General features: G+C 52.0%; 1 protein-coding gene across 6 annotated transcripts; it reads right to left on the bottom strand.

Moving 5' to 3' along the window:
• Positions 1-187: 187 nt before the first annotated feature.
• PAQR5 (progestin and adipoQ receptor family member 5) lies at positions 188-16,058 on the bottom strand. Of its 6 annotated transcripts, none has more exons than XM_053271647.1 (10): positions 15,745-15,755; positions 15,168-15,343; positions 10,306-10,539; positions 8,656-8,783; positions 6,900-7,105; positions 6,029-6,155; positions 4,906-4,950; positions 3,190-3,286; positions 2,492-2,633; positions 188-1,106 (listed from the first exon to the last, which is right to left on the bottom strand). In XM_053271647.1, exons 3-10 carry the CDS (start codon positions 10,363-10,365, stop codon positions 859-861), a joined length of 1,053 nt encoding a protein of 350 aa, XP_053127622.1. In that variant the 5' UTR covers positions 10,366-10,539; positions 15,168-15,343; positions 15,745-15,755; the 3' UTR covers positions 188-858. The 6 variants fall into 6 exon arrangements, with proteins under 6 accessions (XP_053127622.1, XP_053127623.1, XP_053127625.1 ...); XM_053271648.1 differs by lacking the exons at positions 15,168-15,343; positions 15,745-15,755 and adding exons at positions 11,231-11,431; positions 12,004-13,344; XM_053271650.1 differs by lacking the exon at positions 15,168-15,343 and having other exon boundaries at positions 15,745-16,058.
• Between the last annotated feature and the right edge of the window lie 1,882 nt (positions 16,059-17,940).

A 17,940-nucleotide genomic window follows, 5' to 3' on the forward strand; every position in this document is an offset into this window, starting at 1 on the left:
GGCAAAGATTTCCTCCGGTTTCTTCGTTTGCGTACTCGCTGCGGGCACCATGTGCAGCACAACCTTTTCAAGGCTGAGAGAGCTCCACCTTTCCCCCCAAATCAATCACTCCCTCCACCATTTAAAAAAAAAAAAAAAAAGCCTTGTTACCATGAAACGTAATGAATAAATATACCTGTCAAATTGGGCAGAACAGTTTTTTTGACTATTTGGCCTTGAGATATTTTTACAGCATAAAACATTAACATGGAAAACCAGTTTTGTTTAATATACCTAAAATAAAATGTGTTCCCTTGGGTTGCAAATGCTTGTCTTGATACCTCAGTAGAGGCTATTTACAAAAATATAAATGTATACAAACAATTTTCAAGAAACCAGATAGCATTTCATTGCAAGCTGCTGGATTAGAGGTATATGCATTATGATTGCGTGGCAGACATGAGGTCCAGATATGCAAGGCAATCTTCCTGATCATCTAAAAAGGAGTGAATGTGCTTTAAAGGTCATGACAACCTCTTTGGCAGGAAGGAGAGCAACTTTTCTACTTTTGTCCACAAAAACTCAGACATCTGGATAAGAGACTGCTGGTACTATTGCTGTTGCAAACTTCAGTGCTTGAAATTACGGTACTCCGAGTTCTTGAACTTCCAGTTATTGCAAGTATTCTGAATACTTAAACGATATATAAAAGCTGCAGATACATCTTCAAGCTCAAGAGATAGAAATACTGCGATACAAGATCTCATTCATAATAGAAATCCCAATTAAGTCGCTCATCAAAGAGTGCTCATCAACTCAGCAGCAAAGATTAGTAGCACACATTGCACCTTTTATATTAATATCATCTTAAAAAATAAATTAGTCCCTATGTTTGTTTCCTTTCCTGGAGAATTTTGGCATGGAATAGAGAGTTGTTGAGAAAGCAGCAATGATGATAAGACTGACAGTGGCAGATGCTGCTAATGCACCAATTGTTTGAGAGAAGGAAGGAGCTGGCAAAGCTTCCAGGAGCTGCTCACGCCGGTCTGTCATGTCCACAAGAAGGGCTTCCATTTGGAAGAGTGTCCCCATGATCCCACAGATGTGAAAGAGCTGGTGGCTGTGCCCTGTGAGAGATCAGAAACAAGACAATGCTCAGATGGTTGTGGGCTGCTGAAGGATACTCAGAACAGCCGGCATTCACCGTCCAAGCCCTGATGAAATGTGGAGAGGGTGAATTTGCTCCCACACAGCTCCCATTCATATTAGACTTGGTTGAGACAGGAGGGGAACACAGGGAGATATGAAGCTGCCTTCTACCGGGTCAGACCATTGGTCCATCTAGCTCAGTATTGGACACACTGACTGGCAGTGGCTTCTCCAAGGTTTCAGCTAGGGAGCGTTTCCCATCCCTACCTGGACATGCCAGGGATTGACCCTGGGACCTTCTGCATGCAAAGCAGATGCTCTTTCACTGAGCTACGGCCCCATTCCCTGAAGGGAATGTCTTCCTGCAGACAGCAATCACATGTAGGCACCCATCCAAATGCAAACCTTGTTTAGCAAAGGGAACAATTCATGCTTGCTACCACAAGATTGGCTTAATTAATCATAAAGCAATTTGGCAGAAGATTCTCAGTAGTGGTGGACAGCTCAATGAAAGTGTTGACTCGGTGTGTGGCAGCTGTGAAGAAGGCCAATTCCATGCTAGGGATCATTAGGAAGAAGATTGCAAATAAAAATGTTGATATTATAATGCCCTTATACAAATCTATGGTGCAGCCACACCTAGAGTACTGCGTACAGTTTTGGTCACCATATCATAAGCAGGATATTGTAGAACTGGAAAAGGTGGAGAAGAGGGCAACCAAGATGTTCATGTGCCTGGAGCACCTTCCTCATGAGGCTAGGCTACAGCATCTGGGGCTCTTTACTTTGGAAAAGAGACGACTAAGGGGAGGCATGATTGAGGTGTATAAAATTATGCATGGAGTGGAGAGAGTGGACAGAGAAATTTTTCTCCCTCTCTCACGGCACTATAACCGTGTTGGGAAATTTAGGACCAACAAGAAGATGTACTTTTTCACACACCACACAATTAATCTATGGAATTTCTTGCCATGGGATGTGGTGTTGGCCACCAGCTTTGATGGCTTTAAAATGAGCTTAGACAAATTCATGGTGGACAGGTCTATTAGTGGCTACTAGTCTGGTGGCTGTGGATCACCTCCAGCCTTAGAGGCACGATGCCTCTCAATACCAGTTGCAGGGGAGCAACAGCAGGAGAGAGGATATCATGCCCTCAGCTATTTCTTGTGGGCTTCTCAGAGGCATCTGGTGGGCCACTGTGTGAAACAGGAGGCTGGACTAGAGAGGCCCTTGGGCTGATCCAGCAGGGCTGTTCTTATGTTCTGATCCAGCAGCCAGACTCTTCTTAGGTTGATAAGCTCCAGTGGTGTGTCTTCAGGTCGGGGGTCCTTGCAGGGGGAGGAGGGACCTCCTTTGCTCTCACCAAAGTAGTCGAAGCGTCCTGGTGCCAGCCGCTCTGGCAGATGTGTAGCAAACAGGAAGCAGGTCAGCCAGGCAAAGACAGTGTGCCTGTAGTGAATTGGGAGGGCATTCTCTATGCAGCCCCTCACTGCACACAAGTAGAGCTGTGAGAGAGAAAGGAGAATGTTCAAATGCCCTGCTGAGGAACAGATCAATATGAAGAGACGGCTGCTGAGTCCATCTAATTATTTATTTTGTTTGTTTGAGATGTTTCTATACCTCCCTATACGAAAGTCCCTGAGCAGTTCACAATTTAAAAACACAACAATTAAAACATTAATCTCTCCGTTGGAATTCACTTTCATGGGATCTCCATGCATATAACAGTGAGTTAGGGTTGGGCTGGGGCACATATTTAGAAATCGGTTATTTTGTTCGGTTTCAACAGATTTTCAGTATAATCCTGGGCATACTGACTCAGAACCAAGTTCCATGGAATTCAGTGGAACTTCCTCCTTAGCACCATAGCAAGCTTTGTCACAGGATTGCAGAACATTTCCTTCCTTTCAGTAAATGCATTTTCTCAAATATTTATTTTGATTTGTAGTCTGTCCAGTGGCCAAAGTTTCAGAAAATCATTTGAACATACATATATAGCAGTTTCTACCAGCATGTTTGCAAACACAACAGACTGGGCAAAATATGGTTCTAAAGCCATACCCTGTAGTAGAGAGGCACACTGTCGTATGCATAAGGATATGCAAAGGCTATTGTGCGGATAGCTTTGCTGAACCTGGGCTGCTCCATTTCATTGAACCTGAACAACAACAACAACAACAAATCTCAGTGAACTTGCAAAATGTGCCGTTTTGGCTCACAGAACACCCTGTGGCTTGATATGTAGACTTGAGCAGACTTTGGTTAACACTGGTAAAGTTTTTCATAGCTATTCTAATGCAAGCCTAGTCTACATATGCAACTGTGTGAGGGGCTAGAGCCCTGAGACACTGCCCCCCCCTTAAGATGGCAGATTGAGGATTCCATTTTGGAGGGCACCCCTTGAGTAGAAAGTGAACACAGGAGAGAGATGTTTTCAGTCAACCCTGTTGTGCCAGTGGTCTCCCTGCAGGCCTGGCTTGTTCACTATTCATAAATGTGACCCACCAGCTGCAGTATGAAGCAACAGAGTCCATTTTGCCAGCACAGAACTTAACTAGCTCCTTCTGTTGCATGTGCAGGCCAGGCCTTCTGTTACTGCAGAGAGATCAGTCCTGCAACTGACTTGTATTTCAAAGTGTAGCCCATCCAATTCCCATATGTTCACAGGAACCAAGATGAATAAAACATGCCCAACCAGAACCTAGGTTGGCCCAAGGGAGTGGCTCAGCACTAGTGAATTCATAGTTGTGCTCCCTTGGCTAGGCATGGACGCTTCCATACCAGAGACTGTGCCAAAGCTTCACTTGATCATTTCTCTGACAATTTTGAAATCCATGTTGAACTCAGCTCGCTCAAGCTGAGCAAGAGGTCTGACTGGCATCTTGCATTCCAATTCTTTTCCCTTGCTTTATAAAGTCAGGGAACAGAATTGGGAGCACTAAAGGCCATCCAAAATGCTTGGAGCTGGAATAATGTGAATAGTGGGCTTGCTTTCCTTTCACCCTGCACTGACATATCAAGGAGTTTGCAGCCAGTTCCCCAAGCAATGAACCGCCCAAGTGTGTTAACATTCTGGGGCTTCTCCTTACCACCACCTGGTCCAAGGTGGTCCAAAGGTCATGCACCAGAAGATGCTCGCAACATACCAGATGTCTCCCCCGCTCCCATTTCGCTTTGCTTGGAGAGCAGCTCTGAAGAACTCAGAAACTTGCTATTTGGTGGCATTTAAGTTAGACCAATAATAGAATTATCTGTCTGTTGACTTCTGGATGTTTACCTACAATTAAAGACACTTTGCTTCATGATGCATGGCTTTTGAACCGCTTAATTAAGGGCAGGTTCTCAGAATCCTGATTACGTTCATCTGGTGGGCAAAGTGTAAAGACCACAAAAAAGTGAACAGCAGCACTGGCAGGAGGAAGGCACAGGAAGGACAATTTAAGAGGTGAAGAGTGGTGACCAAGGGGGAGAGCAGGTTCCCTTAGGCCAACAAGGAATGCCTCTCTATCAGTGGGTACGATGCTACGCAAATAGGTCGGATTTCCTCACAGTTTGCTTCTGCTGCAATCACTGGTTAGGTATGGAGTTAAGTTATTGCAGTGAGAAAAGACTGATTTGTTCCCGATTAGGAGTCCAGGGAAGGGAGAGTTCATGCTGTAGCCACCATTTGTGGTCCATTAAGTGGAATCACCCTTGATTTTCAGCCATGCAGCCCGCTACACACACCTTCTATAAGTGCACCCAGATAAGACATAGGAGGCCTGCTGCATTCATTACCTTTCTATGATGCCACAGTTATAATGGAAATAGGGGAGGCCAAGCCTGTTGGTTACACACAATAATTTCAACAGGAGATACATGTTTGCACAGAGAAATACCCCAACATATTTGCCCGAATGAGTTGTGTCTGGGTACCGCTGGGTAGGATGGCTTTTCATCCTACCTCGTTAAAAACCTGGGTGCCGCCGCTGGGTAGGAAGCAGCCCTCCCCACCCAGAGGGAGCCTCGCCCACAATCACTGCCCCACCGCCTACCTTGCTTGTTGCTCACAAACAGTCACAAAACCTGGATAGCTTCTGAACTTGCTGGTTGTGAGAACCAGCCTTAGGTGCATGGGTAGGCAAGGCATGTGCTACCTCCCCATCACATCTGTGAGGCAGGGTGGGAAGCAGTCTCAGCTGATCTGGGCTGCTGCACAGAGCCCTCTCACCTAACGAGCACTTCCCCTCAGTATCTATCTATCTATCTAATTCTCTAAGGCGCACACGTGGCCAATCCCATGCGTGGCAGCTCTCGTGAGATTTCCTGGCAGGGCAGAACAAAGCAGAGCACAGCAGGGGGAGCCTCTTTCTGAGCCAGCCTGCCAAGGAGGGAGGGAGGGAGGTCGAGGAGGAGGAGGTGGTGCCACTGCGAACTGGCGGGAGAGTGCACGTCGGCTCCAACCACCTGCCTCCTCGCAAGGACGATGGCCGAGCAGGCGCTGGCATGGTTAGCAAAACCGGGGCTGAAGGGATGGGGATGAAATGAAGATGGGGCAGGGAGCTGGCTAGGTTGTGGGGAGTGGGGACACAGGTAGAACTAGGGGCACAGATGCTGTGCTCCGGGTCAGCTAGTAACCATTAATCCACACAGCTCTGAATAAGAACAGGGACCTCTGTGTTTCCTTTGGATTGCTTACTCTGCAAAGTGCCATGTGTATTGATGGAGCTATAAATGCCCCCCCCCCCCCCCCACACACACACCCCGCTGCTGAAATATTTCACACATTTAATGAAAAACCTGCCCACCTGCGATTGTCTGGCTCAGTTCTAGAGAAAATGCCATTCTCCTGTTATTGCAATGTATTGCAAAGTCACACCTCAACACAATCTCGTTTTGTCTTGCCGAAAGCCAGAGATACCTGGAATAGCAGGCGAGGGTGGTGCCAATAATAGTGTTCAGCACAGCAATGGTGACGTAGTAATGGTGGAAGGTGTTGCCAAGCCACTCCTCGGGGAAAACGTAGGCAGAGTAAGCAACCGCAGAGCCTGGGGAAAGAAGAAAGCCACCCCACAAGCCTGTCAGATGACCCAAGTCCATTTCACTGGGACTGCAGGTGAAGAGCCCGGATGTTTCACGTTCAAAGCAGTCCCTCTGTCTTAACCGTAGGCTTCCAAGACTTTGCAGCCACAGATTCCACTTGCACAGAAGAAAGGTTAGAGAGAGGGTTTTTGTGTTTTTAAAAGGCCAACCATATTTTTGGGATAAATCTCCCCATTCAGTGAGAAGATTCAGCAAATCTGCCAGCAACTAGGTGCGGCTTCACTCTTCAAAACAGGAAATGCTTCCAGTATTCTGACTGTCAGTGGGGAGCTCAGTCATTTAGGATGTCAGCCATTATAAGATCCCTCCGGGGAGGCATGTTCATTTTAAAGTAAAAAGAGAGCAAGCTATCTTAAAGGGCAGCATGGTGATTTACACACACCCTTCACAACTGACCCCGATTTTGTAGTCTGCCCTGTATCACCAAATACAAAACAGAGAATCCACCATCCGAACACCCCACCCCCGGACTCTGCTGCCACAGACATCATCCAACACATGCCTGTAATGCTCACGCAACCATATTCCACAGAGAACTCCCAGTCACAATTGTGGTGCTACCTAGGAGGGAAAACCTATTTTCCTAGAGACGACACTGTGCAGTTTAAGCATTAGGAAAACCCACTATTCCCACCGCCACAGAGAGAATACTCCAAGCAAAGCCATCCGCGCCTTTACCGCGCCCTCACCTAGGCTGTACAAGGTGAGCGCGCCGTAATCAAGGAAATAACATATGTGCCTGGCACGGCTGGACATTGTGCTGAAGGTGTGAGCGGCACTGGACGTCAGCGGATAAATGCAGCACGTCACCATGTAGGCCAGAAAGGGCCAGGTGTAGCGGTCGTCCCAGACATCCTGGGTGCAGAACCAGGCCAAAAGCTTCCATAGGAAGTACCTGAAACACAGAACATCCAATCAGCCAGCAACAACGGCCATGTCATTCATCGACAAGCTCGTCCTTTGGGATGGGACTGCCACACAGCTCTTCAGGAACAAGGCCAGATCTTTGGGCGCCCTGGACTGCCCTTTGTGGACAGTTAAACAGATGCAATGAATATACAGCCAAACCAGATGCAGCATGGGAATTCCCAGTGTTTCCCAGCAAAAGCAGCTGGTGGGAAGGTGGCAGTTTGGACCAGGGCTGTGGCAAGGGACCCAGATCAGATCCCCGTCAAAGCCAATATGAGCCATGGAGGAGCCAATCACAGCTTTCGGAGGAATGATTAGGACTGAAGCAAGAAGGGTTCCCCCATGTTCTAGCACTGATCCAAGTTTCTTCCCACTGGTGGTTGGTTTATGAAAAAGGCAAAGACTTTGGGAGTTCCAGTCATGCCTTTGTTCTCGGGTAAGAGAGCCATTTGGACCGCTGCTTCATAAGGGGTCCTTTAGAGTCCAACTATTGGCCATCGCTGGCTTTGGAGAAGGAAAGGTCTTCAGCTGCCTGTGCCCGTCTGTGGCGACAGCAAGAGCTGTGTGGAATGCGTTTGTGTAAGCAGCACAACTGTGACACCAGTATCACTAGTGGAGGGACCCCCAAACCCCCTCCAGTTGGAAAAGGCTTCGTTTTAGAATGACAGACTTCTAAAGAGCTTGAGTGTCTCCTCACTCTGTACTCAAGGGCAGGAGCGCTCAGGCTGGGTTCTGAGATACAAACCAAGTAATGGGTCAGTGTTGTGGGCTGCATGGTGAGGCCCAAAGGCCAGTGCCGGCCACATCAACCCGAAGGGCGACTCCCCGACTCCCTGCTTATTAGGCCTGGGTGAAGCTTTGGCCAAAGCCGAAGAGTCTGCCCAGTCCCCCTGGCACCATGTGGAGGTGACCTTCTCTGCTGTGCCCAGCACCGGGGGCCTCCTTTAAGGGAAGTGGAGCCCGCTTGAGCCCCTGCACCATCTTCCTGGAGCAGGGACTCCAGGAAGACTCCAGGAAGAGCAGCCCTTCCCAGCATTTTGCTCTTAAAGAGAGGGCTCCATCTCTCTTAAAGGGCCCTCCCAGCACTGGGAAAAGTGCAGTACTGTGCGGAGATCAGCACCGTGGGAAATGGCTCTCACATTGAAGTTTTTTGCCAGCATGACCCCCGCTTGAACAACTGGAAAGATCACTGGGTTACCTACTCACAAAGTGACTCGGCCCTCCTGTGGCAGCCAGGCCACAAAGCTTTTATGCTTCCCTTTCCTGCTCTTCACTTTTTCTAAATGGAGCAGAAAAGTCCCTCTGCCTCCAGCTCCACCAGGCTACACAGCCTTCCCCTACCTGATGCCCTGGGATCAGTGTCAGCCCTCAGCATTTAAGCTGGGATCAAAGTGTTTTGTTGCCACCCAGAGTGTGGCTGCAGAATAAACAAGGCAGCCTCATGTCGAAAGCCCAGGCACGCCCCAAGGCTAGTTGTGAGAAGGAGGGAGTTTGGTTTCTATTACTTCCAGACGTTATATATCTACATTCACATACCAGGCAGGCAGAAAATGCGTCCATATATTCACAGTCTCATTTGTCATTTGGAAGACACTGAAGATGCAGTCCGTCGCAGAACTCCTTGGGTGGCGGTACCCAAAAAGAATGCCCCGCTCTCGGAAAACCTGCAGAAGAAGAACAACCACCACCCACAAGTTGGACTGACCGGAATGAGTATAGTTTGCATTTTACAACAACATTCTGGAGAGAGCAGGGAAGATAGAGAGAGAGAGAGACTGATGCTTGAACTGAACAAGATTTGGGAAGATTCATAACAAAACATCCACATGGTCTGTAGAGCTGGTTAAAAAGATTCCAGCATTGCAACTAATCTTCCAAATGTTTAGAGGGTTTTCCCCGCTCTGCTTGCAAATGTCCACCACCAGATGTCTCCACCACCACAGTGATCAAGCCTATACGAAAAGTCAAAAGTTCAAACCCAAGGAAGGATTGCCCACCACTTAATGTTCCAAAGCACTGAGAAGGAAAAACCTCTCCATGCTTCCAGAATGCACATCCCACACTCATGGGCCAATGAGTTGACTAAAAGCCCAACAGTTGTTGACAAGGGGTTTAACTTCATGCAGATGCGTAACAAGTCAATGACAAGTCAATGCAATGCTTAACAAGTCAATGACTTGAAGTCATCCTATTTTCTTTATTCCATGATCCCTTCCCCTTTATTGGGCAGGGCAGGCTGTACCTCGGAGCTGCCTACCAAGAGATTGAAATGCTCCTCCACCAATGCTTTCTAAGAGTCACCATGCAATGAACTTTATATTTGTGCGGCCACCACTTATACACATACGGACCCAAGTTTCCTCTGACTCAGGGCTGTCTGTTCTGGCTCAAGCAAAAGCTTCCCAGGTTTTCGGGCAGAGGTCTTGCCCAGTCTTGCTGTGGCCCACCTTCCTTCAAGTGGAGGAGCAGCAAAGATACAAAGTGCTTTAAAGCCCTAAACGGCTTAGGACCGGGCTACCTGGGAGAGTGCCGCCTCCTGCATGATCCCCACCACACATTAAGGTCATGGAGAGAGGTCCATCTCTGGATGCTGCTGGCCCATCTGGCGGTGCTGGTGAATGCCAGCACAGAAAAGGTCCTCTCACTTGTCACCACTAGTCAAAACTCTAAAGCCAATGGAGCCCACAAGAGGGCTTCACCAGGTGATCTCAGGGGAAGGGCGGCTTCATCGGGGGAGAAGCGGTCTTTAGGTCCCTTGGCCTTTTAGGGCATTAAAAGTATTAACCAGCACCTTGAATTGCACCCAGAAACAAACTGGTAAACAATTCTTGTCTATTTCCCTCAGCCGGGATGAACCGAACCATAGAACAGATGGAAGCGGCAAACAGGAAGTGTTTAAAGTCACCAGAGAGAACGGGCTAGTGTGGAAACCACGCTTCAGCATGCATAGCCTACATCGGGCCGCTGGGAAACCATCCCTCCCAGAACGCTGTGCTGGCGGCCTCCTCCAGGCCCTGGCTGCAGAGGTTTCCATGTGCCCCTCTGAAGCAGGTTGGCAGGTGAGCGGCCCAGAACTCCTGGCTTCCTTGCAATGAGTGCCCCGGCTGCGTCGCTTGGCTGGAAGTGGGAAGCTAGCACCTTGCCATGATCGCTGCAGAAGCATCCAAGAGAGCCGTCCCTACTTACTTTGGGAACTTGATTTATGTTGAGCAGTCGGGGGAGCTTCAGACTTAGCAGGGTGTGCATGGTCAGGAGCCGGGCAGGGAAGAGCTTCTCTCCTGGAATGTGGCTGCCCAAGAGAGGCAGCAGGTGAGGTGTGAACTAAGCCACCATCTCTGCCTCCGTTCAGACTTGTCCTTCCTCACCCCTTGAAACGCCTCCCCTCAGCTCTAGCTGCTGAGGCCCCGAGGTGGTTTTTAGCTAGAGAGAGAGAGAGAGAGAGAGAGAGAGAGAGAGAGAGAGAGAGAGTCAGCAAGGTTGCTATAGGAATAAAAACCATCAAGAGACGGGCCTCAACTGCCAGGCAACTGCACAAGCAGCGTTTGGAGGGCATCACTGGGTTCAGCCACACCCGCTGCTGCTGCTGCTGCTCTGGAAAGGAGGCTGGCTGCCAACCAGAGCGCGATGGCTCCTCCAAAGAGCCTTTGGTGCCCAAGGCTGGCCAAGGTGAGGATTCAGATGCACTCCTAGTCCGCTTGGTGCACCTGCCCACAAGCCCATCCACCTAAAAAAGGTCACTCAGGGTCCGCAAGAAATCCAAGAGCAGCTCCCACACACCTGCCTTTCGCCCCCCTCCCAGTGGTGCTGGTGAACCTTCAGCTCAGCCCATTTCCTACTCCAGATCCTTGGACTGGATGCGCTGCATGTCTGGGCAACAAGCATCGAAGATGCCCACTTCTCCCACCCACCCCGGCCTTGTGCCCAGCAAGCTGCTCGGAGGTGATTCTTCCTTGTGTGCCATGATGACCAAAGCACAGCCTTGATGTCCCGGAGGATTCACAGGTCCCCAATGAAGCCAGCCGGAAGAGGACAAGTCCTCTGCAGGACTCAACTCGCTGATCCACCCCAGGAAGAATTCACAAACTGGAGAACCTGCCCAGCTGAGCCGCACCTTCTCTCAACTGCAAGTTTCCATTCCTGGCTCTCGGAAACAATCTCCCCGTTTGTTTTCTGTTTGCAGTAGCCACGGCCCGCAGGCAGCTTGGTAGTGCCTCTCTCTCCCCTCTACGGTGGCCAACAACGTCCTTCCGAAGATCTGGGTCCCTGGAGCTCTGGCAGCCGAGTTGCACATCCCAGTCCGACAGTCCGAGACCTGGCCAATATGCAGGGCTGCATGAAGTGGGGACAGGCGCCCCACAGGCCAGGCATTCCAGCTACTGTATACTTGGCATTTAAACACGTCTGTGACATTAGAGGGAACCAGTTTGGCTTCATTTGCTTAGAGATGGCATGAAGAAATACAGGTTTGTTGCCAGAGAGTCCTACCCTGCCCTTCTCCGAAGATTCAGGGCAGCTGACACACGCCAGTCAACAAGACAAAAGCAGCATCTTTGACAGATCTCTACCTGCAAATCCATCACCTTCAGGGATAAACCTTGTGTGCAGGTTGTGCATCACAATTGTGGCATCCAGACTCTGCACAAAGAGGCACTCTGCTGGAGGCACCATCTGGCTGGTTGCTGGCTGGGTATTTGTTTATTTAAAAATTCTTATCTCCTGCCTCCTCCAAAGGGTATTGCCATGTCACAGAAGGGAGATGGAGGCGGAAGTGACGTTGGGCCTGGAGACCCCCCACTCAGGCTATGCTATACCAGCTGTGCTCCTCAGACGGAGGCCCCGCCCTTCATGCCCTCTCTCCTTTCCGCAGGCAGAACTGTCACATACCTGTTGCATTCAGCAAGAGATGCCCCCGGGGGAATCACTCCCTCTCTTGGGCCAAGCAGCAGCGGACCTGCTTCCCAGCCTGGCCGGCTGCCTTCTCCGGAGCCTCTCTCAGCATGCCAGCATCTGCACGCAAGCCCTCGCCCCTGGAGGGGTGGGCATTTTACAAGGCAGCAGCCCACAGCCACACCCGCCTTAGCAGCCACCGCAGCAAGTGGGGCTTGGCTGTGTTCTCTTCTCGGAGGAGAGAGCACTTCTGCCGGGCTGCTCGAGGGTGCAGAAGCAGGGTGTGCCTCCACCTCCTCGGCAGGGGGTGGGGCTGGCTTTGCTCCTTGCCTCCAACCCCCCACCCCACCCTGGAGACAAAGCAAGAGGGCTGGCTCTCTTCCATCACCCCTTCCCACTTCTCAGCAGAGCAGGGCGGCCAACACCCATCAAGCCAGCGGCACCTGCAGGAAGCCTCAAAATTCTGGGCAAATATCGGCGCCGTTAATGAGTAACTTTTTACAACTTGCCCCGTGTGGCGCATAAGAAGCAGGAAGAATTATTCAACTGTAAAACCTGGGGCCGAGCCACACCATGCAGTGATCCTCACGGGGCGTGAGAAAGCCCAAGGCTGCCACATAACTCAGCCTCTTGGATCCTCAGCCCTGCATGCCAGACCTGAGCCACGTGATGAAAAATGGGCCCTGCAGCTAAACCGTGGGGATCAAAAGGGCCCTCTCTGAGCAGGCCCTCCTCTGCCCTAGCATCCTGCCCCTGTTGCTTGCCCCTAGGGGCCGCTCCTTTGAGGTAGACTTCTCCTGGCCATGGAGGTTCCACTTACCTGCAGCTAATCAGAGTTCAGCTGCCTCCTGGCGCCACCCAAGTCTTGCCCCTCCGTACTGGCTGGCTGGCGGGCAGCAAGATATGCAGGAACAGAAACAGAGCCCGCTCGCAAAAGGACATTGGGCTTTGTGTAAGCAACACTGCATTTTGCAGGCACGAGACCAGAGGTGGCTCTGGGAACAAAGCAAGGTCAAGGCTTCCGTGGCAGACACCTGAAGGGCAAGGACAGCACGGGAGGCCCCCCGAGACTCAGCCAAAGAGGCAGCCGGGCATGTTCAAGGGCACCTGGCTCAACCCGAAACCCCCCAACAGGGCTGGCTAGTAAACTGACCCCCCATTTGTGGAGTCCTGTCCAACCCCGCCAGGGCACCCAGGGTTGGGACTCCCCGTTTGGGAGGAGCGGCTCCCAGGCGAGCGTCTGTGATAGGCCGTTGCAGCAAAAACAGAGCCCTGGAGCACCGTCAAAAAGGGGGCGCAAGTTGCGACTCCTCCAGGTCTGGCCTGGAATGGGCACCCCTCCCTCCCTCCCCGAGGGACGCCTGGAAGCAACCCTGGCGACTGAGTGGCTTGATCTGATGAAAGCAAGCACTGGAGGTGGGGGAGGCCGAGGAAGAGCTTCCGTCTGAGCCGGCAGCAGCCCTGGCCCGGCCCGCCCAGCCCGCGGTTCAGCACCAGCTTGGGTGGACCGCCGTCCGTCCGTGGCCTCCAGTGGGCTGCCTCTGCGGAAATGGACCCCATCTTCCCCCAAAGCGGAGGCCGACATCAGCCGGCCGTCTGGACCTCTGCGGTTGGCTCTGGCAGGGAGGACCAAGACTCCTTTGCAGCAACAAGATGCTGCCGCTGCTGCAGGTGTGGTGGCGAACTGGCAGCCGCCCCTCGGGGAATATTCTCAAACAGGTAGGTCAGCCAAGGAAAGGCAGGCCGGTGGAGTGGGGCAGAGGGCGGGGGGCTCTCAGCTGTCCCACAAGCAATTAGCAAAGCCAAGGGGAAGCCGTGGGTCTGGGCTGCAGGCAACACATCTTCCCGACAGGCAGTCAGCAAGACCTCCCCACTCCCTCCGCTGGCCAGCCCGGAGGAGGCAACCTCCCCACTCACTAGGTAGCAACCCCCCCAACTGGCAGGGCCGATTCTGCCCTTTCCGCGTCCGAAGAGAGATGCATGCTCTCAGCAAGGAGCAGCCGACTGAATCCAGTCCGGGGGAAACCAACCTTGGGACCCGGGAGGTCTTCCCAGCTTCTAGATTCAGAGGTCTCCCAATGGCCTCACCGCATCACTTGCGTGGGCAGGAAACTTGCTTCCACAGGATGTGAAACAGAGTAGGGGACGGGGTTTCCATGTTTGGGTCCTGGGATGTTGTTGGAATACAACCCCCTTCACTCCTGCCACAATGGCCAAAGGGTGATGGGAGTTAGGAACATGGGAAGCTGCCATATAGACTGAGTCAGACCATCGGTCCATCTAGCTCAGTATTGTCTTCACAGACTGGCTGCGGCTTCTCCAAGGCTGCAGGCAGGAGTCTCTCTCAGCCCTCTCTTGGAAATGCTGCCAGGGAGGGAACTTGGGAACTTCTGCTCTTCCTAGAGCGGCTCCATCCCCTCAGTGGGGGAATCTCTGACAGTCCTCACACACCAAGTCTCCCTTTCATATGCATCTGGGGTGGACCCTGCTTAGCTAAGGGGACCAGTCACACTTGCTACCCCAAGACCAGCTCTTCCTCTCTCCAGCAAACTCTGGGGACCCCCATTTGGGGACCCCTGAAACAGAGCAAGCGGTTCCCCCACAGCAGCCTTGCCCAAGGGAGCAGAGTGACAGGCCTTGGCTCCTACGTACCCAGGAAGTCAGCCCCTCGGTCCCTCTAGCTCAGCACCCGTCAACACCAGGGGTTCCCAACGGGTCCGCTGGCCCTCCAGACGTTGCTGGACTACCACTCCCCATCATTCCCAGCCACAATAAATTGTCGATGGCGGTGATGGGAGTTGGAGTTCAGCCTCATCTGGGATCCCTAGTCTACACTGACTGGCAGCAGCTCTCCAGAGTTTCAGGCTTGGGGTCTTTCCCAGCCCTACCTGGAGATGCTGCCAGGGAATGAAGCTGGGCCCCTCTGCATGCAAAGCAGTGCACAGTGCAAATCGACCAGTGGCCGTGCCCACACCACCACCACCCGCTGCCCCCATCTGCTCCTAGGTGGTTGCAAAAGGTGCAGGAAAGCTCCCAAGCAAAAACTAAGAAGAGGTACAGCAGGCACTGGCTGCAGCGAGGATGCTTTCTTCCAGAAGAACTCTGCCCCCAGTTAGTCTTGAACAGAGCAGAAGGCAACTGGATTCCTACAGAACTTGTACCTTTGGCTGAAGCTCCCCAAGTCACAGCTCAGAGGTTCCCAAGGAGAAGTCTCTGCTTCCTTCCCAAGCAGCTTGTTCGTCCTGCCACCCCGAAATGATGTTGTCTTTCCCGCAAGTGACAGCAGCAAACCTGGGGCTGAGTGGAAGGGACGGGCAATCTCTCTCCCGCGAGAAACCTGCAAGTCAGATCTCTTTGGTGAGTCACAAAGGCACTTCTCTCTCAGCCTCTGCAGGAACTGGCATAAGGCGTTTGTGCAAGTGGAAACTTGTGGGTGCCACAAACATTGCAAAAGAAAAGAAAGAAAAAGCTCCACACTTCATCCTTTTCCTAACCTCCGGCAAGCTGCAAGGCAAGAACCACATGGAGTCAACATGAACCCAAAGCAGGCAGACATCCGAGGACAGCAGCCCGGAACTGTTCCTGGCCAGTGCAATTGTCTCCCTCCTAGCAAAAAACGCCAAACATTTCTCTCTGTGATGACTATGCAGACCGTTACATGATGCCAGGGGGACGAGGAGACAGGCTAGCTCAGAGGAGCGAGAAGGCTCTGGGGGCCGCCGTCTGAGGCCTACTTACTTGCCATCCATGGGGCCTGGAAGGAGCTCACGTGGAGTGCCACTGGATGACTCCCACCACCAAGGAGACCTCCTGCGGCAAGAGGACATCATCCAAGTCAGGTTGCCAGAAGCCTTCTTGGAGAGAGGAGGAGGAGGAAGCCGCTGCAGAGGGAAAGAGGTGGACCTTAAGTAGGGGTGGTGGTGTGGCAGCACAGCAGGGGATGGAGGACTTCACCCGGTGCAGCTTGTCAGGCAGGCGGAAGAAAGCTGCTCCTCCCCTGCACCAAAAGGCTGGCAAGGCCACCCTTGCATCTGGGCACCCTCCGCGAGCCCCACCCGCCTGGGGTCAGGAGGAGGAGAGCAAGTGCCTGGACTGGGCTGGATTCCTGGCGCATCTCATGTTAGAAATCCAGCCCTGCTCACCTCAGCCAACTGGACTTTGTCCCAGGAGAAGAGAAGAGGAGAAAAGAGGAGAGGAGAGGAGAGGAGAGAAGAAGAGAAGAGAGCTGTGCTTACGTCTCCTCCTCCTCCTCCTCCTTGCAGCCTGGCTCTTGCAGGACAGGAGGGGAAGCCGCACCTGCCCAGCTCCCTTGCTAGCTCCTGGAGGATGTTCAGTAGTGCCCCAAAGACCACCCTGTGGCTTCTGGGGCTGGCAGCTCAAGGTTTCACTGTAAATGGCTGTTCAAATACTTGTCCAATGAAATGCTCCCCTTCCAAACAGGGCTTTCAAAGCCCTTTAACTCGCATCTCCTCCAGAATGGAGAGAGTGCATTCACAGATCAGCCAGATTTACCCCAAAGTCCCTGCGAGTTATCAGGGAACACTTCACACCCAATTCGGGTTTTTCATGGCACTTTAGAGTGTCGCCTGATGCACATCCAGGGTTAAAAAATCCACTATTTGTGACATTTGGTGGGGGGACAACTTTGAGTTCGCAGGTAAGCCTCCCAGCAAACCTGCGGTGAAGCCTGCTGTGTGTAAAAGTCCCAGGTCAGCAAAGGAGCAGAAAGTCCTGTGTTTCAGACCCTGAAAGCAAGTAGTTAAGAGATCAGGGCGAAAAACCAGCTGCTTCTGCTTCACAAAAGTGGACACATCTGAAGGCACCTTTGCTTTGTAAAGCTGGAAGGTGGTGAGGTTGCAGGGGGCAGAGATCCATCAAAGCCTTGGAAACGACAAGGCTTTCCCCCCAACAAAGGAGAACGAAACCTGTGCACTTCATGCCAGAAACCAGCTCTTCCAGGTAGCTCTCAGGCCGCCCCACCCAGTGCAAAGGCTGCTGCCTTTTTGGAGAGTTCTGGCCGCTTTTCTCATCCTTGCAGTCCTAACCCTGAAAGAAGCTGCACCGGCTAAGCTTCCTCCGGCAGCACCGCTTGGTCTCCGCACCAGGCGCTTGGGTTCATCAGGCTGTGATCGGGTTACCCGCTGCTGCGTAAACATGCCCTGTGTGCTGCTCCAGCCTGGACCTGAGGCAGGGGTGGTGGTGGTGGAAGTGCCCGCCTCTCTTTCTGGTCCTCCCCACATCCAGGGGCAGATTTGTGCCTGTTGGCAGCGGCGCCTCAGCTCGGAGGCCAGTTTCGGTGCCCGACCGAGCACTGGCAGCGAATCCAGGGCTGCCAATTAGAGGCTCACGGCCACTTGCTCTGCAGTTTCTCTCCTCACTGCGCATTTCCTCAAGTCAACCAGTTTGTCCATGTAAGCCCCTGCCTGCCTCACGCACGGACTGTGACCTTCTGGGGGGATTTCGGCTGGATCCAATTAGAGTGAAACATCCAAGCCCGCTGGGCGCAATTGGACTCGACGCAAATCTGCGTGAAGCAATTAGAGGCAACAAGGTGGGGGGGGGAAACAAAGCCGGGGGGGGGAGGAGGGGGCTTCAGCATCAGAGGAAAACACCCCCAAATGCTGCAATTGTGCTCGGGATTATTTCAGCTCCTCGGACTTGTTGTGCCATGACTTCTTAAGGTAAAGATTAATCCACCCAAGTTAGTGGGTTGCTTTTTTAAAATCCGACACGTTAAGAGTCTCCTATTAGCAACCGCTTAATGGGATATCTTCTGGGTTCTGCAGAGTTTTCTCAAGGGTCTTCCATTTCCTTCCTGAACAGTTCAATGCATCGGATTCCTATGGAGCAGCCTTCTACTGGGTCAGCACATTGGCCAACCTAGCTCTACAGCATGGCCTACTACACTGACCGGTAGCAGCTCTCTAGAGTATC

This window comes from Hemicordylus capensis, chromosome 10 (assembly GCF_027244095.1).
Source record: "Hemicordylus capensis ecotype Gifberg chromosome 10, rHemCap1.1.pri, whole genome shotgun sequence".
Taxonomy (NCBI): domain Eukaryota; kingdom Metazoa; phylum Chordata; class Lepidosauria; order Squamata; family Cordylidae; genus Hemicordylus; species Hemicordylus capensis.

Excerpts from the sequence above, each read along its gene's own strand:
- PAQR5 (XM_053271650.1), bottom strand. The coding sequence starts at position 10,365 with ATGCACACCCTGCTAAGTCTGAAGCTCCCCCGACTGCTCAACATAAAT. Across the intron at positions 6,156-6,899 it reads GCTCACCTTGTACAGCCTAG|GCTCTGCGGTTGCTTACTCT; the intron begins GTGAGGGCGCGG and ends TTCTTTCCCCAG. Across the intron at positions 2,634-3,189 it reads GTGTGCCTCTCTACTACAGG|CTCTACTTGTGTGCAGTGAG; the intron begins GTATGGCTTTAG and ends TCTCTCTCACAG.